Raw genomic sequence first — 24581 nt, forward strand, 5'->3', positions numbered from 1 at the left:
TCGGTCTTAATTTTGTGCTATGTGAAACATTTCCTAAACTAAAAATTGTTCTTTTTACTGTCAGGTTTCTTGTCACTGTGATTATCTGTTCTGCCCTTCCTGTTGAGTGATGCCCGAGATTCATTAGAACTACCAAGTGACAGAAACTGCTTCAGGAGAACAGCCAACCACCCCATCAGAATGCCTTAGTTTTTGTGGGTAGCTTTCTTCAAAGGCAGTGGTGAATACCATTCCTGCTGGGCACAAAATCAGAGCCTTGGTAATCGTCTGTTAATAGCCAGGACAAAATATCACAGGAGCTATTAGTTTTATTGATATGTTTGTTTGGTGATTGAACTGTGCCTGTTCATTGACATCTTCCTCTATTGATAAACAGTGCTCGTAGAATAAATTTTCACCCTGTGAGCATCTTTTTATTTATCTATTCATAACTTTAATTAAGAGCACTGAATTTTGGCAGGGTTTTCCAAAGCTTGTAATGAACTTCAGCTTTTTGTGCAGATGAAGGACATTGATCCAAAACGCTGATTGTCTGTATCCTTCTGCAGATGCTGATTAACCCTCTGTCAGTTCCTTTGCCAGTGTGGTTTTTCCTTTAGCTTGCTGTTCCCTATATGACTTTAGCTTTCTGTCACTGGTTTGATACACAAAAGTCATTGGGCTCTATCCTATCCTAATGTTCTTTTGTGTTTTGTCATAGCTATCCCCACTCCTTTTGGAAAAGGTGCATTGTTTTCACAGATTACTGTGAACTGCTTCAGATTAAATGTTCTAGGAATTCCTCCAGGTGTTCTTCTGTGCAGACTTGTTGTAGGACTTGTAAACCAAAGTGATTAGTGTGGATTTTACAAAGGCTGATACTCCACAGAAACAGACCCTTTGGCCCATCTTGTCCATGCCAAACCATTGAGACTGCCTACTCCCATCCTCCTGCACCCGGCAAACTAAAGGCATTTCTCTGCTTTCAAGATGTATGTATTAACTGGCCTACAGATCAAGGCTGGATAGTTCCAGTGATTCTCTTTGCTAGACAGAGGATGCACTGCAGGGTTGCCAGTGACTGTTTCACCAGATGCTTTAGAAGGTAAGGATTAAGCTCCAGTGGTAACCATTGTGGAGTTATATTCCAGTACTCACCACCTGTACTCAGTGGTGTTTAGATTAATAAATGATGATGGTATAGAAATCAATAAAACCCAGAGTGGAATTGACAGAATAGATTCTAATCAAGTATTTCCCTTTGTTCTGGGAATCTAGAACTGGAGTTTCAGAGTAAAAGCTCAATTGTTACAATGGAGATCAAGAGCAATTCCTTCACTTAGGATGGTGAACCTGTGAACATCTAAAATACTGCAGATGCTGGAAATCTGAAAGGAGGAAATCAGTTCAAAGTGGCTTTAATCTGAAACAATAACTGTCTTGTTCCAAAGTCATTACTTAATATTATGAATTTTTTCAACATTTTCTGTTTTGCTCCTTAAACCCTGCCTTTTTGACCAAGCTTATCATCGCCAGCATGTAGATATGCTGCAAGCTCTGAAACAGTTCCTGTGAAGTATTTTGGGAGATTCTGCTCAGTTTGAAGTGCTATATCAGTGGAAACTTTTATTGTTGAAGATGTACAGTGTGGTGTGGTTGGGAAATAAATAACATGTTTTGGTGCCTTTCTGTCAGATTAGTGCAAGTGAAGATGGAGAGAGAGCAGTACCAGAGTGAAATCAGAGACTTGCAGGATCAGCTCTCAGAAATGCATGATGAGCTTGATTGTGCCAAGTTCCCGGCAGACAATGAGGAGGAAAAGGAAACTCTGATGATGGTAAGTGGGTAAGGGTTGTCTGTACAGTCTTCTTGTCCCTTCCTGCACTCAGCTCTGTTAGAGAAATTCTAATATTACAGAAGGAAAATAAAGTTGAGTGATTTTTTTGTGGTGGTGATCTCTTCCCTGTAGATTTTGGTGCTCGGTCAATTTTGAGATTTAGTTGCAGACATGCTTGCTGTAGGCATCTGCTGCTTCTGGTTGTCCACTTCACTCAGTCCATCACCCACACACTCCTTCCACAATTTCCCCTCCCTCTTGATTCCTATCTGTCCACTCCATCTCCCTTATTTGGTTCCAATCTTCACCTTCCTATATTAGATTCCATCATCTGCAGTTCTCCCTTGTCTCCACCTATCACCTCGCAGCCTCTGTTGGAATCTCCACTCTTCCCTCCTCTATCTGTCAATCCTTCGTCCTCATCTATTACAGTCTGCTCTTTGCTTCACCCCTCCCTTTAGCCTTTTGTACTATTTACCCTCTATCTTTCAGTACAGATGAAGGATCTTGACCTGAAACATCGTCTGCCCGTTTCCCTCCACGGATTTGGCCTGAGGTGTAGCATCTTTTAGTATTATAGGCTTTTGGAAAACCACACGACCCTGATGTTACACAGGGTAGAACTGGAAGCATTTGGTTGCTTATGGTACAATGACAGGAGGGCCAGCTCCATCCACAGGGAGGTGGTTATTTTTAGATAGCGGTTATTAAGTGATTTGGGCCATCAGAAACAATCACAGGGCCATCTTCATGTCATTATTTTGAGAGGCATTGCAAACAATGGAGTCATTGTATTGAAATTGTTGCAGATAAGGTATATTTGAATTTGTAATCTTAGGAAATTCCTGCAATGGGCTGGAACCAAAAATGTGACTTTTGTATCGCTTTGTAACATCTGAACATTTGCTGTGTTATTGTTCGTGAGCCATATCATGAGTCAAGTACATGACCAGATGTGTCCAACATAAATACCGGTAAATGTGTTCAGCTTCCTTTCAAAGTTAGCAGCTCACCGTCTGGACTAAATGCCCAAGTCTCCATGCTTTCCTTTGCAGGCAAAGTGTCGCCCACTTTTCCTTGTTGCTGAATTTCTTCTATTGGCAAGGTGGACAATGCAGATTGGACTTTTCAATGATAAATCGTTTTCAGCGAATATCTTCTGGTTGATGCTTTCACTGCTGAGTTACTCTTCCTCCCATGAAACTGTAACCAAGAGCTCAGAGAGTTGGAGTTTGAGGTTAGCAAGTGGAGTCTGGAGATGAACTCACTCCTATACCACCACCCAGGAAGAAGCAGTCTGTGTCCCAGCAATACTGTACTTCCTTGATTTAATTGTATTTTTAAGTCTCATGCTTTGGTCAAGATTAAAGCTGTATACAGAGGGGAGAGCCCTGGCTTCTGATTTTGCTATTGGTTTATTATATACAAAGATACAGTGAAAAGCTTGTCTTGTATACTGTTTATATGCTGCATTGTGACCATGAGACACAGGAGCAAAACTAGACCACTTCCCCATCGAGTCTGCTCTGCCGTTCTATCACGGCTGATTTATTATTCCTCTCAACCCCATTCTCCTGCCTTCTCCCCATAACCTTTGAAGCTCTGATTACTTAAGGACCTATCAGCCTCCGCTACAAATATCCTCAATGAGTTTGCCTCCTCAGCTGTCTGTGGCAATGAGTTCTTCTGACTAAAGAAATTCTATCTCTTCTGTTTTAAATGGACGTCCGTCTGTTCTGAGGCTGTGCCCTCTGGTCCTGGACTCACCAACTGTAGGAGATACCTTTTCCATATCCACTCTGTCTAGATCTTTCAATATTCATTTGGTTTCAATGAGATCCTCCCTCTTTCTTTTAAGCTCCAGCAAGAACAGGCCCAGAGCCATCAAACGTTCCTCAAACGTTAACCCTTTCATTCCCAGAATCATTCTTGTGAACCTCCCCTAGACCCTCTCTAATGCCAGCACATCTTTTCGTAGATAAGGGGCCCCAAAGTCCATAATCTCCAAGTGCAGTCTGACCAATTCCTTATAAAACCTCAGTATCACATTGTTGCTCTTTATTCTAGTCCTCTCAAAATAAATGCTAACATTGCATTGGCCTTCCTTACCATCGACTCAACCTGCAAATTAACCTTGAGGAATCCTGCACAAGGACTCCAAAGTCCCTTTGCACCTCAGAGTTTTGAATTTTCTCCCAGTTTAGAAAATAGTTTACTCATTTATTCCTTTTACCAAAATGCATGATCAGACACTTCCCCACACTATCTGCCACTTCTTTGCCCATTCTCCTAGTCTGTCCTGGTCCTTCTGCAGACTCCCTGCTTCCTCAACACTACCTGCCCTCCACTTACCTTTGTATCATCAGCAAACTTGGCCACAACGCCATCAGTTCCATCATCAAAACCATTGACATAACATGAAAAGAAGTGATCACAATACTGAGCCCCTGTGTTACACCACTGGCCATTGGCAGCCAACCAGAAAAGGCTCACTTCATTGCTAGTCTTTGCCTCCTGCCAATCAGCCAATGGTCTATCCATGCTCGTACCTGTCCTGTAATACCATGGGATCTTATCTTGTTAAGCAGCCTCTTGTGCAGCACCTTGTCAAAGGCCTTCTGAAAATCCAAATAAACAATATTCACTGACTCTCCTTTGTCTATCATGCCTGTTATTTCCTCAAAGAATTTCAGCAGATTTGTCCTATTTGAACAAGCGTTTCCATGTACCCCAAGATCTCATCCTTAATGATGGACTCCAACATATTTCCAACCACTGAATTCAGGTAACTGGCTTATAATTTCCTCTTTTTTTTCTGCCTTCTTCCCTTCATGATGAGTGGAGATCTGAATCTTACCCTGTCTCTGTCCCGACACAGCTCCTCTAATTCACTCCATGAGCTTCTGATGAAAGTGCTTTGATGCATCCTGCACAGTTTTACCCCCTTTCAAGGGTCTTTTCAGCTTGATTCCAGTTGGTTGCATGGTACAATGCTGAGAGGTACCTATTCATACCAAAATTATTCAAGTCCCATGTGTTACAGCATCCTTTCCTGCACCAATCAACTATCCGTTGTCTGTGTGTGTGTCCATTGAGGCAAGGTGAGTTTGATTATCTGGTATCCTTTAAGCTCACACAATAGTCAATGGTTGTTACAATATGGTCCAGGCTGTCCAATCTGAACCCAATCTGTATCCCAAACAGTAAAAACAGGAAAAATGTGACTGGGTCCCACAGAGATTAAAATCATTGAATACTCCAAGGCAAGTGATGCTTCCTGGGACCTGGAGTGTTTCACTTCTGGAATCTATCCAGACAGATCTAATGTGTGGTTGTTATTGTCCTAAGATTCATATTCAGCAATCTGAAAGTCGTTACAGTTACTTTCTTTTGGAATTCAATGGCTTGAGATAACTAATGATAACACTAATTATCGACAGTTTATAAAGGTATGTTACAGTGAAGTGGTAACTTAGTTTTACACTTGCTTTTGGCAGAGCCTGTAAAATAGTGAGATTGCAACAGGCAGCCTCACAGCTAATACAGCACCGGGTTTAGGGATGGAGTCACATAAACGCCTGCCTACAGAACTCGGCCATTAACCGGGCAAGCTCGCTGAGCCTTTGGGCTGTCTGAGTTTGAATGGTTGATGTCAATTGGCTGATAGATTTCCCGAGTGGATTTGGAACATATCTGTTCAATCCCTGATTCAAGATCAAATGGGGTGGGTGTGGTCCACGCTGTTGCTATTTTTACATATTTTGTAATTAATGACACTAGAACACAGACTCAGTATTAAAATCTGAACGTAAACATAATTGGATTTATCTGATTGAAAATGAGTTCCCGAACTCATTAGATCAGGATGACGAAGCTGATATGTGCTCGGTGGGCACAGCATCGTGATTAAAAGCTGATGCCTATGCTTCACTCCTGCCCAGGAAGCTTGAGATAAAGTCCTTTGAAGACATCAGGTGATGATCTATTTGCTTTGGTTGTGGCTGCCATGGCCACTCTGTGTCGGGTAAACCCTCGCATGGGAACCAGCACCATCAGAACCAAGGCAGAAGCTGAATGACCCTGGTTTGAAATTGCCTGTGGGTAAGCAGTTTGTTGGAGAGTGCCTGCTGTGGAATAACTCTGCCAATAGCATTCTCCGTAAGATGGATGACTCGGAATAGACTGAGTGGACGGTGAACAGCCGGATGGGATCTGTCCTGCATGAAGAGAATATGACTGGGCAACTTTGCATGTTGTTGGGTTGATGGCAATGCTGTCACTGTACTGGGACAGCTTGGCTCAAGGTGTTGATAATTCTTGAGTGCAGGCCTTCAGTTTTACAGCAGGGATACTCTCTGTTCATAATCTGGAGGTGTGCAATACTTAAATCTCTTATCCAAAGGCAAAATTTTGTGGTGCACGTGGTGGTAATGTTCTTGTCAGAGTTTTGAATATTGTGTCTGATTCCAGGAAATGATTGAAGCAAAGCGGCAGCTGGAAGAGGTGCTGATTGCCAAAGAAGATCAGCAGGAGATGTTGAGGCGAAGGGAAAGAGAGCTGACAGCACTTCGGGGTGTTTTGAAAGAGGAGGTGTCAAACCACGACCGAGAGACGGAAGAGCTTAAAGAACAGCATGAAAAGGAGAAGCAGAAACTGAAGAAAATTATAGACGATCTACTGCAGGTAGTTTAACACATTGCTTTCACAATTGTCATTTGGAAGCCTTGGAGCTGACTGGAAAGCCACCTGTCTTTCTGTCTGATTCCTGTTTGGGATCAGTATTGAATTGAATTGACTTTATTACTTACGCCCTTCAAATTCATGAGGAGTATAAGTCTTTGCATTACATCTCCATTCAAATGTTCAATTATAGTCATTTATAATAAATATTATGTACAACAGGACAGTCAATATAACATAGAAATACAGTAGAGTCAGCATGAATTAAGCAGTCTTATGGCCTGGTGGAAGAAGCTTTTATGCTGCGGTACCGTTTCTCAGATGGTAGCAGCTAGAACAGTTGTGGTTGGGGTGACTGAAGTCCCCAATGATCCTTTGGGCCCTTTTTACTCTCTTGCCTTTGTAAAAGTCCTGAATAGTGGGAAGTTCACATCTACAGATGTGCTGGGCTGTCCGCCCCTCTCTGCAGAGTCCTGTGATTACATTCCCATACCAGGCAGTGATGCAGCCAGTCAGGATGCTCTCAATAGTGCCCCTGTAGAAAGCTCTTAGAATTTGGGGGGGCCGCATCAAACTTCTTCGGCCTTCTGAGGTGAAAGAGGTGCTGTTGTGCCTTTTTCACCACACAGCCGGTATGTATAGACCACGTGAGAGATCATGTGAGAGCTGGTGGTGAGGGGAGCATCTCCATCTGCTACATCCCAGTAAGGTTCAGAAATCTGTACAGGGATGTTTGAAATATTCATATACAAGTTTCTCACTGCAGTTGTAAGCAAATTACCTTAAGAAAAAAATGTTTGTTCTTTCAGTTGAAAAATTCAGTAAGGAGAAATTGCTGATTGAAGTTTTCACAAGGACAGCTTACAATGTTGAGGAATGACCTGTACAGCTGCCACGTCTATATGTTTGCAACGAGTTAATTTGGTGTGTGCAGGTATAGCCTGGGTATTGATGCAGACTTTCATGCTGAGAGTTCTTTCCTTCTGTCTTAATTGTGTGTTGAAATGGTGGCACCTAATCATTATGAAGGGAATGAATGCAGTAAAAATTGCCCTCACTTCCGAATGCAATGGGGCAATCTTTTATTAAAGAGTGGCATTGTGGAGTATTTCATTTGCTATCAAAGAACTGTAATTGTAAATGACATGATGAAAGATAAGTTTGTTTTGTGCTGCAATTGGCTTGAAAAGTGACCTTGTAAGTAGGTCAGCTTGGCAGGATGGGGCTATAAATAGTGGTTCTGTTTTCTTGATGGCATTTTAATGTTCCTGTGTATGCATGGAATTAAGTTTTGTTAGTTAGTTTAAATTATTTTCCAAGTGGATGTTTTCATTAATCTACAATCTCTGTAAATTTTAATTTTAAAACTAATTGCAAGGTCGCTCTTGCGATTGGAGTCTTTTGAAAATAATTAACTGCTGGCTTTTCAGGTTCAAAATGATCACACTACATTGCTGCTGAACGTCAGGTAAATTTTGAATTGAATTGTCAACTTTGTATAACTTGCTAGTAGGATTCTTCCTAATATACGCCTGTGGCATTCTGCTGGTGATTGTGGGGGCCCAGAGACTAAAAGCATCTGCCTTCTGCTCTTTTGACTTCTTAAAAAATCCTGAACAGGCTGAGCTGCAACAGGTCAGAACAAGCTGCAGCACACATGTACTTTGGATCCAGCTGCGGCTGAGTGACAACCCACATACTGATTCCTGTTCTTCCCACCCCAGGTTTGGCTACACACTGAAACACTATATTTCCTATCTTCCCAGCACGTCTTCAATCCCAGTCCAGCTCACGGACAACAGACACAGCACGAGGGAACTGTGCAGGGGTGCACTGTGTTCACCATCATCCTAGGAATATACCTATCCACAGACAGCGAGTCGGCAGAAAATGAGGGCTTGGTGTACATCTGCTCACTGGTTATGTAGAATGCCAGATGGTAGAAAATGGGGTCACTCAGGACCAAATGTCACAAAGCAGTAGTGATGTAGAAGTCTCTGAACAGATTTACAGGATGATGTCAGAAATGGTGAAGGGGTTAACATATGAGGAGTGTTTGGCAGCTTTGGGCCTGTAGTCTGGAATTTAGAAGAATGCAAGGGGATCTCATTGAAATCTACAGAATATTAAAAGGACTAGATAGGATGGATGTGGAGAGGATGGTGGGGGTGTCCAGAACTAGAGGACACAGTCTCAAAATTGAGGGGCGACCATTTAGACTAGAAGTAAGGAGGAATTTTTTTTTAGCCAAAGAGTGGTGAATCTGTGGAATGCTTTGCCTCAGACTGCGATGCAGACCAAGTCCATGGTATATTCAAAGTGGAAGTTGATTGGTCAGGGCAACGTGATATGGTAAAAGGGCAGGTGTATGGGGTTAAATGGGATCCGGGTTCTGCCATGATGAAATGGCAAAGCAGACTCAATGGGCTGAATGGCCTAATTCTGCTCCTATGTCTTATGGTTTTATGGTATAAAGGTAAAGCTATATTTATATGGAGGATATAAAAAAACTTAGGCATTTTTTAAAAAGTAATGGCAGATTTTCATAGAACAGGTACAAATGTTTTTGTCTGGGGTCGAGCCTATTAACATGAGAATGGGATCGAGAAATCTGATAGGAAATTAAAGTAAACTTTACCCAAGGGTGGTGGGAACACAGGAATCAATACCCCTGGGTAATCTTACAGGGAAGCAGTGAAGGTGGAGGAGTTAAGGGTTAGGTTAAAAGCTGGGGACTGGAACAGTGCTGAGTGAGATGTAAAGTCCAGTACTGGTTGTCTGACTCGATTGTTTCTCTTCACCCTGTGAAGAAGGGAACTCACCTGTTCTTTTCATTGCACCAAAGCTTGTGGTGACCACATGCCTGTATTCATGGTACAGCTTTTGATGGATGTAAGCTTAAGTGTTATCCTCAGAGAGAATCCATTTTACTGGGGAGATCCCCCCAGAGCAAACAGCATTACTTCACTGTGTTACTTTCACAGAAGAAACTTAAGTGGTAGTCCAGGTTTTTGTACGTAATGAGGCACTATAGAAGTGTGATTTTAAAAGATTAGACCGCTGTCATAATCTTTAGGATAATGATTTCTCTTTGAAAAACAAAATCTGTGCATTTGTATCTTCCGTTTGGTGCCATTATGTATCATTTTGTGCATCTTTTGTCAACAAACTCATTTTTAAAACTGCTCCCTGAACATCTTGCAGTTCAAGCTGTTTTTATTAATGAGTGTGCTTCTATTAGAGTGAAATTATTGCCCCCCCCCCCCCCACACGACGACTGTGAAATGAATAGAATTATTTTAAAGCCATTTTTGTAGCATTAATGGGAAACGTCCCAGCTGAATCGGCTGCCATTGTCTCACTGACAGAGGCAGCATTTACTCTGTGCAGACTGTGGCCAAGATCTGCTGATGCACTGGCACTTGTTACCAGAGACCAAATGAAGATTTCACTTTGGGTTTTGCAAAATGTCCCCCATTGCATGTCTGAAATACTTTTAATGCAAGTGTGGCTGATTATTAACCAGAGATACAAGAGTGTGTGGATGGTATAATCTGGAGCCACAAACATGCCTGGTTTCATCTGCCCTTTATCTCTCCCTTATCTGATCTCTGGCCATGATTCCAGCATCTGCAGCCTCTGGTGTCCATACATCACCTTCCAGCCCCTGTTACTACCTTCACCCTCCCTTTCCTCAGCTGTCCCATGACACCCCCCCCCCCCCCCCCCCATCCAGTTCCACTTATTGCCTTCCAGCCCTACCTTGCCCTCACTTCTATATATCAGCTGCCTTCAGGGGCTTCCCAACCAGGGGTCATGGACCTCTTGGTTAGTGGTAAGGCTCCATGGCATAAACAAGGTTGGGAACTCCTGCTTCACACTCTCAGTCCTGATTCAGGGCCTTGACCGAAAATGTCGACCATTCTGTTGCCTGACCCGCTGAGTCCCTCCAGTAGGCTGTTTTTGCCTGTTGATTGTTAACTGAAGTGAATTTTTAAAAAAATGTTACGTTCCAAGATGAAAATGTACTTGACTGTGGAATTTCAGGTATTTACTATTCATTGTTGCAATCATGTCTGTGTACTTAAACTGATGCAGTTTGAATTACAAAGGTTAAAGATTAGTTACCTGTATTGAGCAGTCTCACAGCTGTACTGACCCAGGTTCAGTCTTGGCCTTGGCAACTGTCTGTTTGAGGTCTGTACCTTCTCCCTGCCACTGGGTGGGTGGTTCCTATGCTTTCCTCTCGCACCCTGAGGCTGTGCAGCTCGGTAGGTGAATTGGTTACCAGCAGTTATCTCTGGTGCAGGAGAGTGGTCAGGGAATCGGGGGGAGGGTGGGGTTAATGGGCTTGAGAGAGAAAATCGGTTATTGGGGAATGGGATTGAGGAGATTGTACTGTGGGCTGGCATTAACTGAGTGGGCCAAATAGCCTCCTATGTTATGAGAAAGTTGAAAACAGGAATTTTGCTGCTGCTATTCATTGTTTTTTTTGTACTACTAAAAAGATAATGAAAATTTATTACTTAATTCCACACCAACAAGGTTAGAAAGTGTCAGAGAACAGAGGGAAATACATAATCTGGAGAAACTAGAGTACAGCATGACTTCCTTTTACTGACCCATACTGTTGGAATGTTAACATTAAGGAGGTTATTGTACCCTCCTCTCCCTCTCCCACTCCCCTGTCTACTTTTCCTGCACTTATCTGAGCCTAGGCCTTGTCTTGGGCAGGATCCGTTAACCCCACTGTTCCGTGCAGCAGGCAACTACATCACAGACAGGACCCAGTGCTGGATCAGACTGCTCGTGCTGAGGTGGGAGGTCAAGTACTTAACTCTTGTGATCCAAGTACAGTGGCCCAACTGTTCTTATTCACTCAGCCAGCGACTGTGGCACCAGTACAATCCAAGGTTAAAAAAAAACTACTATAAAGTCCAATGAAAAGTTAATTATGCAAAACAGAAATAGTGAGGTGGTGTTCATGGTTCATTGACCATTCATAAATATGATGGTGGAGGAGAAGAAGCTGTTCCTAAAACATTGAGTGTGAGTCTTCAGGCTCCTGTACCTCCTCCCTGATGGTAGTAATAGGAAGAGGCAAAGTCCTAGACATTGATGGATGGTCCTTAAAGATGGATGCTTCCTTGTTGAGGCACCACCTTTTGAAAATGTCCTTGATGGTGGGGAGGTTTGTGCCCCTGATGGAGCTGGCTTGAGCCTATAACCCACTGCAGCCTCTTTGTGATCCTGTGCATTGGAGCCTCCACCCAGTCAGAATATTCTCCACAGTACATCTGTAGAATTTGCTAGAGTCTTTAGTGACCTACCAAATCTCCTCAAACTCCTAATGAAGTATAACTGTTGGGGTGCCTTCTTCATGATAGATAATGGGACCAAAACTGTGCACAGTGTTCCAGGTGAGGTCTCGCAAAACCATATACAAATGTAATGAAACCTCCCTTTCACAATAAAGGCCCAAAATGATGAAAGAATCAGACTTTGAGGAAGAAAGCAGCAGAAGTTAGAGCTTAGGACAGGGCTGTCTGAAGGCTGGGCTTCCTATGATGGAGCAGAGACCACTGACCAGGGCAGAACCACAGGGGCTTTAACACTAGAAGGTCTTCCAGGAGAGGAGGCTGGAAGTGAACGGATGTGAAACTGAGGGTAAGAACTGGAAAGAGAATACTGACAGGCCAGGAAGCAATGTGGATGAAAAGACAGGAGTGATGGATGAAAGGGATAAGGTTTGAGATGGTATGCAGCCTGCAAAAGGTTTGAGTGAACACAGATTTATCGTGGAGCCTGGAGTTCCTGGTAACTGTCAATTCTGGGAGGTCTGAAGTCGGTAATGAGTGAGGGCGGGTGGAGGTTTTATGGATGGGTAAGAGGATAAGTTCACAGGTTCAGTTCGTTGTTGATAGAAGCTCACTTCACTGCTCTGATAGAAGTTTGGCCCATTTTAATTTCTAGCTCTTGTAAGCTGCTTTTTGTAACTTCTGATCCCACTAAAATGTGTGGAATGGTTTAGTGTGTTGGACCTTTATTTTCCAATCTGTTTCTTTCGCTGTGACTTGGTGTTAAGTATAGGCCAAGTCAGCTTTAAGTTAAGTGCACTGTTCTGACACAGTTCAAAGCAGGCTATAGGATCCAATGCTCATTTACTGTTGTGTCTCTATTTCCTGAGGAGACTGAGGTCCTTTAACATCTGCCAGACGATACTGAGGATGTTCTATGAGGCTGTGGTAGCCAGTGCTATCATGTTTGCTGTTGTGTGCTGGGGCAGCAGGCTGAGGGTAGCAGACACCAACAGAATCAACAAACTTATTCGTAAGGCCAGTGATTTTGTGGGGGTGGAACTGGACTCTCTGACGGTGGTGTCTGAAAAGAGGATGCTATCCAAGTTGCATGCCATCTTGGACAATGACTCCCATCCACTCCATAATGTACTGGTTAGGCACAGGAGTGCATTCAGCCAGAGACTCATTCCACCGAGATGCAACACTGAGCGTCATAGGAAGTCATTCCTGCCTGTGGCCATCAAACTTTACAACTCCTCCCTCAGAGTGTCAGACACCCTGAGCCAATAGGCTGGTCCTGGACTTATTTCCACTTGGCATAATTTACTTATTATTATTTATGGTTTTATTTATTCAAGGCATCGTATTGAAACCCTTTTGGAGAAAGAGGCCTGCTCGACCTAACATTACATTACATTTTATGTGCTAACGGTCAAAGGACAGTTCTATATTTACATTGTATCTACAATGCTTCCTTTGAATTACATTTAACTTTCACATGTCCTTCTTTGCACCCACATTCCGGATAACTACAATGAATATTAATCTGCAAACACGAGGAAGTCTGCAGATGCTGGAAATTCAAACAACAACACACACAAAATACTGGTGGAACGCAGCAGGCCAGACAGCATCTATAGGGAGAATCGCTGTCGACGTTTCGGGCCGAGACCCTTCGTCAGGATCGGCCCGAAACGTCGACAGCGCTTCTCCCTATAGATGCTGCCTGGCCTACTGTGTTCCACCAGCATTTTGTGTGAATATTAATCTGCATTGTTTAGTTTTTCAAATAACAGTTATTGGAACCTATTGTCCTGAGCTGCATTTTAAATTTAATTTACAGTCCATGCTCAGGTCTAAAGATTGGTTGCTGAAGTTAAGGTTTTGCTAAACACCCTAAGTCCAGAATATGCTCTAACAATATGTATACAAAGATTATATAGCTCATTTCCAGAATCCTTCATGTAAACCCCATAGTAGACTCACGACCATTGAACTAATCCCTTCATTTACTCTGTAAATTTGTTACATATTCAGAGTGGAAATGTTCACATATAAAGTAGCTGGATCCACTATTCTGAATATAAAGACTAAACTACTGGCAGTATTCAAACAATCAGTTGAGGTGAGTGTAATCTAAATGGGTCATTGGCTCATCTCATGTAGAAGGGATGTTGTAGGGTTCTCTTTTTCATTGTCGTTAAGCCCAGGACACAGCCTACTGTTGATGACCAATGGGAGATCAGTTAGTTTAATCCTAAAGGTCAGTGTTTGTACATTTGAGCTCTTGCATCGGCGGGGAAGGGGGAGACAGATTGAGAATGGGGTCTGTGGGTGCAATCCTAAACACATTGCTGCTGGTGACTTACAGGTGCTTCTCATAGCTTTTGCAGTGTTTACTGTTCTCTCACAATGCCTTTAGCATGGGGAGTGGCTGATTTCAAGCCGGGCCCTCCCATGTTTGTACACATTTATTGAGTGCGCAATGCCTGGATGCATATAGTGATCCTAGGGAACTGTTTTGCAATGTACGGAGGGAAAGAATCTGCGAAACAGGCTGTTTGAGATTGCATTCGTTAATAATTTACTCCTTCACTGTTGATGATAAATGCAAGGCATGACCTTGACTGGACCAAAGAAGAAGACTTTTATAACTAAACATTCTCCATTCAAACTTGGAATGAAGGGTCAAGTCGAGAAATATTAACCCCAAACTCGCCAAATCTCTATTTCCAAAATATATAGATTACTGTCCTTTTTATATCTAACAATTTCCTTTTTTTTGTAATTTTTTTATTGAAGTTCATCATCAAACAAACATTTCCATAAGATGTATTTATTGTACATATATATCATATATTCATATATGTCACAAATCTCCACAAAGTATATATCTGAGGTATACTCTTATAGAAAAGAGCAGAAAGAAAAATCAAGCAAAAGGAAAAAACTATGTACAAGTAGGGAGTGATTTTTTTTTACAACATATTCATTGATTTGTGAGAATAAAATCAGGCCTATGAGGCATTATGTAGTTAAACCATTTTTCCCAGTATGAATCAAATTGTTCCAACTTATGATTAACAGATGCTGTTATCTTCTCCATTTTGTAAATGTCCATTGTAATTTCCATCCATACATTTAAAGTTGGGCTCTCCTGTGATAACCATTTCCTAGTAAGAGTCTTTTTACCAGCCACCAACAGTATATTCATTAAATATTTATCTCTTTTCAACCATTCTTGAGGTATATATCCAAAATATATGGTCTTACTCTCCAAGAGTATTTCACATTTAAAGATGTGTTGTAGGGCATTGTGTATCCCCCTCCAATAGTTTTTGATAACAGGGCAGTCCCAAAAAATATGATAATGATTGCATTTTGATTTCCACAATTTCTCCAGCAAACAGGGAGGTTACTGTCATATTGGGATTTCTGAGAGGGTGTAATAAAATATCTTAAGTTTTTCCATCCAAACTCCCTCCATTTCTGTGAACTGGTACACTTCCATTGATACCTCCATATTATTGTCCATTCTTCCTCATATAATTATCTCTCTTTCCTTCTCCCATTTTGTTTTAATGTATGAAGTCGAATGTGTTTTAAGATTTGACAACCCCTTATACATGCTTGAAATGATTCTACTACCGTTATTTGAATTATATAAATAGCTCTATCAAGCATGTACTTGCCTTGGTTACATTTTTAAGCCTCGTATTAACATATTGTCGCATCTGTTAATACTGATAAAAATCTTGTTTTTCTAATGTGTTTCTCTTTAAGCATTTCAAAACTGAACAGTGTTCCTTCTTTCATTATGTTGCAAAGAACTGTTATTCCTTTAGCTGTCCAGTCCTTAAATCTAGTGCCCAATTTATTTGGTGTAAAATCTGAGTCATATGCACACCATTTAAGAATTGCAATATCTCCCTCTAGATTATATTCTTTTATAGTAGTTTTCCATATTTTAAGAGTCAGTTTCACCCATGGGTTATCAATTGTATTTATGTACCTTTGCAGGTTGTTATCAGCCAAAATTGTTTGTATGGGGATGGGAAGTACCCGCTCCTCAATGTTTTTCCATTGAGCGTCATATGATGGGTTGCACCAACATATCACAGCTCTCAACTGTGCTGCAAAATAATAATCTCTAAGAGAAGGTAGGTCCCAACCCCCTTTCCCTTTGCTAATTGCAAAGTTTTGAGATGAACTCTAGGCCTTTTACCCTGCCAAATATACCTTGATAACCTCTCGTTCCATTCATTGAATTGATTTTGATTAATCTCTATTGGTAGGGTCTGAAAGAGATATAACAGTCTGGGCAGTATATTCATTTTAATAGACTCAATCCTTGAACTGAGGCTGATAAAAGGAATCGGGTTCTATCTTGCCAAATCTTCCTTAATTTTTTAATATAAAGGCTGATAATTACATTCTGATAATTTTGCCAAATCTTTTGGCATTATGATGCCCAAATATTTGAAAGACTTTGTGTGCCAGGCCCAGGAATATCTACTTTCAATTTCTCTTGGTGGGCTATAGTAATATGAAAGTAATTTGGTTTTATCTATGTTGATCTTGTATCCTGATAATTGACCATATTGTTCAAAGGATTGCATCAGTTTAGGTATAGAGTATGTTGGTTGCCCTAGATAGATCAAAATGTCATCCACATAACAAGCCAATTTATGCTCTGTCCCTTTAATAGTATATTAAAGTATATTAATAGTATATCTGTCCCTGATATCTTCATTTTGTCTGATGTATTGAGCTAATGGTTCCAGATATAATGTGAAGAGTAGTGGTGACCATGCACAACCCTGTCTTGTGCCCCTTTCTAGGGTAAGACTATTTGATAAATATCCATTGATTTTAATCCTAGCAGTAGGATTGTCATATAGTGTCTGTATAGTCTTAATAATTGTCTTGGAAACCATATCTATGTAAAACTCTGTAAAGAAAATTCCAATTAACCGAATCAAATGTCTTTTCAGCATCCACGCTTGTCACTATTGTTTCAATTTTATTTTTTTGTATATGATCCATAATGTGAAGAGTCTTTCATATATTGTCTTGTGTTTGGCGTTGTCATATAAAACCTGTCTGATTGTAATGTATCAGTATGGGTAGAAACACCTCTAATCGTTTGGCCATGATGGAGGTAAATAATCTATAATCTACATTAAGAACGGATATTGGTCTAGATAACCCGCATTCCATTTTATCCTTGCCTTCTTTCAGTATAGCTGAGATTATCGCTCCCTTCCAACTGGGTGGCATTTGTGCCTTTTTTAGAGCCCAGTTCAGTGTGGGGAGTAAAACAGGAATTAACTCATTTTTAAATTCTTTGTACCACTCTGCCGTATACCCATCTAATCCTGGTGATTTGCTTAATTTAAGCCTACTAATTGCAGCTTTTAATTCAACTTTGGTTATGTCAGCAGTCATCATTCTATTATGTTCTTCGCTTAAAGTGGGTAACTGTAGAGAATTCAAGAAGGTGTCAGTTTGGGTTATGCTTCCCCCGGAACTTTGGAATATAGAGTATTGTAAAACACTTCAAAAGCTTCTTGAATTTCACTTAGCTTATTTTTTATCATTTTCGTTCTTGGGTCCCTAATTCTATGAATTGTATTTTCTGCTATTTTTTTTTTCAGTTTCCATGCCAGTATTTTCATAGATTTTGATCCACTTTCATAATGTCTCTGTTTCAGAAACATTAAATTTTTCCTAATTTCTTGCGTAGCCAGACTATTAATTTCATTCCTAATTTTTAAAATTTACCCTAATGTATCCTGTGCCAAATTAAATTTGTTTATTCCCTAGTTCCTTCAGCCTATTTTGTAATTCCTCTAATTCCTTATTTTTTTCTTATATGATAACGCTATAATTTTCCCTCTTAAGGCAGCCTTCAGAGTATCCCATAAAATGGGAGGTGAAACCTCTCCATTATCATTAAATTCTAAGTATAGACCAATTTCTTTTTTCATTTGTTCCTAAAGTACGGATCATTGAGTAGACTTGAATTTAGTTTCTAAATAGTATTCTTTGGTTGTAGGTCAAAATCAACAGATAAATATATAGGTGCAAGGTCACTTACATCTATTGTTCCAATTCCACAGGTGTTCATTTTGTCTTTGTCTTTTCCAAATGTTATGAAATAGTCTATTCTTGTATATGCAGAATGGGGAGCAGAATAATGAGTGTAATCCCTTCTGTCAGAGAAAAGGTCCCTCCATATATCAATTAAACCAATATCCTCAAAAAGTGTATTAACTTCCTTATGTAAGGATTTTGTTTCATAGGTTTTTCTGTTGGAAGAGTCTAAGTTAGGTTGTAATTGTAAATTTAAGTCTCCCCTACATATCAGGAGACCTTCTGTTTCCGCTACCATAATATCAGTAATTTTCTGAAAGAAACCAATATCACTTCCCGGGGGTGCGTATATATTCAATAGAGTAACTGCATTTCTGTCTATATTCCCCCTTGCCAGAATATATCTGCCCTCTTTATCTCCCATTTCAAATACTTTTTCAAAATTTATCTTACTTGAGATAAGAATAGCAACTCCTCTCCTATGTCCTCATTTATATGAGGAGAAAAACAAATTAGTGAAGCCCATTCTCTTTAGTTTTGTATGCTCATTATCACTTAAATGAGTTTCCTGTAAATATACTACATGGGTTTGTTCTTTTTTCATTTTGGATAAAATTCTATTACGTTTGATTGAATTTAATAGCCCATTGACATTAAAAGAAATGAATTTTACTTTGTCCTTAGCCATCTGTATTTATCTGTCAATGTATCATTGAAATTAGCAGAATAAAACTTAATCGATCTACTCCCTGAACAAATAAGAACCAGGAAATGCAAATAATAACAAATGTGGAAACGAACGTGTGATTCCAAGGCTGAGGTCACTAGTAGATGACCCTGCGTTGAGCTAGAGGAAATGTCTAGCTGTGGGGGATAACCCCTCCTACTTGTGAGTTGAGGGCCCCCATTGCAGTATTCATAAAAGTCAATGAACAAATCCATTACACAGAAAAGATTTCCCTGTGTACTCCTCCTATGTATATATGTGTGTATATATATATATATATATATATATATATATACACACACACACACACACATACATATATATACATATATATATATATAATATATATATGTACGCACACACACATGCACACAGACCCACACATATACAAATATATTCCATACATACACATATGTACACATGTATATATTTTCATTTTGGTGGGGAAAAAGGAGTAAGTGAGTGAATGAAGAATAACAACTAAGTAATATAAAATCCACATTATAATAAGTACTTCTCGCGATAGGTATATCACCGTCTACTTTTGCTTCTGTTTAGCTTCTGTTTATGGCTCTTCTGGAGTGGGTGAAGGCTGTCTTTGGAAAACTCCTGGTCTCTTCCTGATATACTTCTTTCGGCCTCCTCCCGTCTCCTGCCTTCTCGATTCTCGCACTATTTCCCTAGCGGAGTGGATAATTCCTCTGCCAGGCTTTCCCTTGGTTTGATCACGCTGATGGGCAACCCTCTGGCCTGTAGTCGCCTCTTCTACTGTCTGATACAGTTGGATCCCATCTCGATAAAACACTTGAAGTTTAGCAGGGTACAGAGTTTGATATCTAATCCTTTCTTGCTTTAGTATTCGCTTTACTTCAGAGTATTCTTTACGTTTCTGCAGGACCGCGGCGGGGGGGGGGCAGTAATCTTGGTTGAAATATATTAATTTATCGTCTAAAAACACTCTCTTCTTACCCCAGGCCCTTTGTAGAATTTTCGCCTTGGTACTGTACTGAAGGAATTTAATTATTATTGAGCGTGGCTTATCTGCTCTATCTTGGATAGGCTTCGGGACGAGCGCGTGATGTGCTCTCTCAATTTCCAGCTGCATAGTCGAGGGAAGCTCCAGCATGTTCCGCAGCAACTTTCCGACAAACTCCGTCATAGACCAGCCCTCCGCTCCTTCGGGAACGTTGTATACTCTGATATTTTTCCGCCGTGATCTTCCCTCCAGGTCAAGCAGTTTACCTTCTTGGTGATTTAATATTTTTATTGTCTTACTCAGTATCCGTTCCATGTTTTGAACGCGATCTTCCACCTTCTCGATTCGAGTCTCTGCCACCGCTATTTTTTGATTGACTTTGGTGAGCTCTGAATTACTATCATGTAGCTGCTGCTTTATATCTTTCTGGAACTCCCTTAGCTCTTTCAGAATTTTGATCATATTCGCCGCTTCGTCTGAACGAGGCCTGGCCTCCGCCTCGCTAGCACACGGTCGGGTAGGAGAGCTGCTCACTGCACTCCTCTCGGCCGCAGTCTCCGCAGTGTCGCTTTTTTAATTTCCATTCTTTTTCCCCATTCTTGCCCCTTTTCTGTTCAAATATTTTGGAAAAATACTATTTTGATGGGTTAACGGGGCTTAATACCTGTTTTTCCGGAGGAACTAGTGACTTAAGCTGCCATTCTCGACGATGACATCACCGGAAACTCGTGTCTAACAATTTCCTTGCTGTTATCAACCATAAGTCATAAATGTTCCCACCAGGTTGTCCAAACAATGTTTGCAGTTAGTGTGGAGACTTCCCTGAGGACGCAGGACACCATTCGCCATTCTTTGTGTTAGTTTGAAAGCCAGGCTACATTGTATACATTTGTTTCATTAGTTAATTAAGTTCTCAACAAGTCTGTCTTATGTTGATATTTTATGAAGCCCTTGTATGTAAGTTTATGTCTGTGTACTCTGCAGCCATTATTGATTGTGATTTCCTGATGCTTGAGGAATGAATACTTCCATACTTCCAGAATTCCTGGGATGATTTTATGCTGAGAGATACAATGTGGACTTTTAGGATGCAAAATTTAAGCTCATTTTGAGTACATGGGTGTCCTTAAGTTGTATCCAAGGCACGTTCAGAGGGATGCCTGCTGCTTTATGCACTTGTCATGTTAAGATGTGGATCAGGGTGTAACACTGGTAACTGTCTCTGTTTTGGATCTCAATATCTTGTCCGTGATCTTTGTCAGTTTCTGAACCGGTTAAATTCACGCAATGCATCAAGAAAGAGCCCAACCCTTATCTCTCCCTGCTCCGCTGTACCAGAGCTGTCAAACAAACAATCTGCCGGAGGCCTGCAGCGGGTCAGACAGTATTTGTGGGAGAAGGGACTTGTTGACATTTCTAGTCGAAACCCTGGATCAGGACTGATGCTTTGATGTTTCAGTTTTGATGCGTGGCTTCAGCCTGAAATATTGGTAATTCCTTTCCTAACGCTGATGCTGCCTGACCTGGAGAATTCCTTCCACAAGCTTTGGCTACTCCCTATTCCGGATTTGCTAAAAGGAGTTGTCAGCTATGTAGGGGTAAGGTGTTGATGGAATGTTTTATTTATTTGGTTTATTGATACACAGCGTCGAACTGGCCCTTTGATCCAAGCCACCCGGCGATCCACTGATTTAGTCCTAACCTCATCACGGGACAATTTACAATGAGTAATCTACCGACTGGTACATCTTTGTACTGTGGGAGGAAACTGGAGCACGCAGAGGAAACCCACGCAGTCACGGGGAGAACGTAGAAACTCCTCACAGGCAGCGGTGGGAATTGAACCCAGGTTTTTGGTACTGTAAAGCATCATGCTAACCACCATGCTAATGTGCCACCCATTTGTGTCAGTACTACCCAGTTCTGTTACAGGGCTGTGACCTCAGCCATTAGATCTCTCCACAGATGCTGCCCAACTAGTTGAAGATCTCTGGTAAGTACTGTTTTTGTATCAGAATTGCCCATCCACTTTTTTTGGAAGTGAGTGTGTGTGCGCACTAGCTTGGCTCTTGACAACTGAATCTTTCTCCCCAGTCCAAGCACCCCAGACCATAATATTATAACCATATAACAATTATAGCATGGAAACAGGCCATCTTGGCCCTTCTAGTCCGTGCCAACACTTACACTCACCTAGTCCCACCTACCTGCAATCAGCCCATAACCGTCCATTCCTTTCCTGTCCATATACCTATCCAATTTTACTTTAAATGACAATACCGAACCTGCCTCTACCACTTCTACTGGGAGCTCGTTCCACACAGCTACCACTCTCTGAGTAAAGAACTTCCCCTTCGTGTTACCCTTAAACTTTTGCCCCCTAACTCTCAAATCATGTCCTTTTGTTTGAATCTCCCCTACTCTCAATGGAAAAAGCCTATCCATGTCAACTCGATCTATCCCCCTCATTATTTTAAATACCTCTATCAAGTCCCCCCTCAACCTTCTACGCTCCAAAGAATAAAGACCTAACTTGTTCAATCTTTCCCTGTAACTTAGGTGCTGAAACCCAGGTAACATTCTAGTAAACCTTCTCTGTACTCTCTCTATTTTGTTGATATCTTTCCTATAATTAGGTGACCAGAACTGTACACAATTCTCCAAATTCGACCTTACCAATGCCTTGTACAATTTTAACATTACATCTCAACTCCTATACTCAATGCTCTGATTTATAAAGGCCAGCATACCAAAAGCTTTCTTCACCACCCTATCCACGTGAGATTCCACCTTCAGGGAACTATGCACCATTAGATCACTCTGTTCTACTGCATTCTTCAATGCCCTACCATTTACCATGTATGTCCTATTTGGATTATTCCTACCAAAATGCAGCACCTCACACTTATCAACATTAAACTCCATCTGCCATCGTTCCACCCACTCTTGTAACTGGCCTAAATCTCTCTGCAAGCTTTGAAAACCTACTTCATTATCTACAATGCCACCTACCTTATTATTGTAAAGCATTGTGCTAGCCAGTACACTATTGTGCTGTCCCAGTGTCCTACAGGGAGTTGTGTGAAAGACATGGCCAGTAAAACAGTGATTGAAGCACAAATGTTGCAAAGTCAGTGGGCTAGAATTGTTAAGTACACAGGAAGTTGTGGAGAAGATGAATAGCATTTTTTTGCAATACAAAGGGAATTGATTTTCTTACATTTGTGCTATGAATCAGCCATTGAATCTTGAGCCTTCAGGGAGAAAGGGAGAGTGGAACTGCAGTTGCTTTGTGTGCAGCCAGGTATTGAAGGCAGATGTAATTGGTGAAGCAGTGAACAGCCCACCCTCCCATTTCTTCATAAGTCAGTGTGACAATCAAAACCCGCAGATGCTGGGATTCTGCAGTAAAGCTGGAAAGTGTTGGAAATACACAGCAGGTCAGGCAGCCTCTGTGGAATGAGAAACAGGACCCTTTGTCAGGTCAGTTTCTACTGCCCAGTGTGGATACATTAGTAGTCTGTAGGAATGAACAAAAGGGTACACTCCACTCTCCCAGATGCTGGTATTGAGAGGAGAGCAGAAGGTTGTCTGTGTGTGTGTTGGAAACAGCCATCAGTCCCACTGTGAACAGTGGGGAGTGGGGAGCAGTGGAGGAGAGAGATCACCATCCGTCAGATGATGATTGCAATCACGGCAATTCCAGCTGTTCATTCTTTAATAGTCCCCCTTCACTCCAGTCAATTGGCCACAGTGAAAGCCCAGCCAGCAAACAGTCCACTCCACGTTTGTCTCATCTTCTGAGTAGCTACCCTAGGAGTGCGTGTCCTGTGTGTCTTCACCTACCCCAGTCTTTGTGCTGTGCTTTGCCATTGTCTGGAGCATGGAGACACAGGAGTGGCCTTGGAGGATATCCCGGGATTCCTGGCTGTGGACAGCACCACGTGGAATTGAGTGAAGAGTGGCAGCAAAGGTTCTGGGAGGGGTCAAAACCAAACTACTGAGGAACTGGGTGGACTAGGCAGCATTTATGGAGGCAGAGGGATAGTTGATGTTTGGAGCAGGGTCTCAACCCAAAATGTTGACTATCCATCTGCCTCCTCAGATGCTGCCCAACCTGCTTGAGCTCCTACAGTTTTCTCCAGATTACACACCTGCAGTCTCTGCTGTCTTCAGGGAAGAAAATAATATTTATCCTCCCACACCATTGCTCCCTGGGATGGTGCTAACGACCCGCTGGAGGACAGGCTGTCTTACCCTCTCCAGACTGTAAGTCCAGAGAGATGATTGAAGCAACTAGAACTTGTACAGTAACCATGTGAGCTGTGCTGTGGTTGGATTTACAAGGTTACAGACAGAATGTTCTAGACTCTGCCCCAATCATTTTTCCTGGCTGGAGAATGATTATACTCTGCTTCTTGATATTGGGTGCATGTCACTGGCTGGTTTCCCAGAACACTGAGTGCACACACATCAGTTGTATTCTGTCACCCTCCCACATTGCAATCTTCCTCTGAGTTCTCTGCAGCAAGACTTGTGTGCACATTTACATGCTGGTGCCTTGTCTGTTCCTGTCATTCTGATCCTGAGTCCTACACAGGCCACTAAACTGTGCACAATAGCAGTATCATAGCTGGTGGCTGCTAGGGTGCAGTCAAATGAAAGTGTGTCTTTGGCTGTCTCTTCACTAGTTCCCACTTCAGTTAATCTGTAATGAATAAGGATAAAGTTAAGCTTATGGTGTAGTGCAAGAGGTGTTTACACCAACTTCTAACACTAAGTTAGGTAAAATATCAGGAGGAGGATTTTGACAGAGGATAATGTCAACTGGTGTTGATATGGACAAGGAAATGTCCCTTGGCCACTTTCTATTGCCTTGTGCTGAAAGAGGGGGAAGTACGTCAGTGATAGCTGTGCTGAATCATTTTTGTAAGGGTTTTGTGGATCGTATGACTTTTAGATGTTGGTTCTGATTGATAGAAATTG

General features: G+C 41.5%; 1 protein-coding gene across 4 annotated transcripts in view; it reads left to right on the forward strand.

Moving 5' to 3' along the window:
- cgnl1 (cingulin-like 1) overlaps nucleotides 1-24581 on the forward strand; it is a 214784-nt gene that overhangs the window by 76669 nt on the left and 113534 nt on the right. For all 4 annotated transcript variants that reach the window (XM_073032901.1, XM_073032900.1, XM_073032898.1 and 1 more), the window contains exons 7-8: nucleotides 1675-1816; nucleotides 6287-6499. In XM_073032901.1, coding sequence (XP_072889002.1) covers nucleotides 1675-1816; nucleotides 6287-6499 — 355 coding nt within the window. The remainder of the gene's footprint in view (nucleotides 1-1674; nucleotides 1817-6286; nucleotides 6500-24581) is intronic.

This window comes from Hemitrygon akajei, chromosome 30 (genome assembly GCF_048418815.1).
Source record: "Hemitrygon akajei chromosome 30, sHemAka1.3, whole genome shotgun sequence".
In the NCBI taxonomy this organism is placed as follows: Eukaryota; Metazoa; Chordata; class Chondrichthyes; order Myliobatiformes; family Dasyatidae; genus Hemitrygon; species Hemitrygon akajei.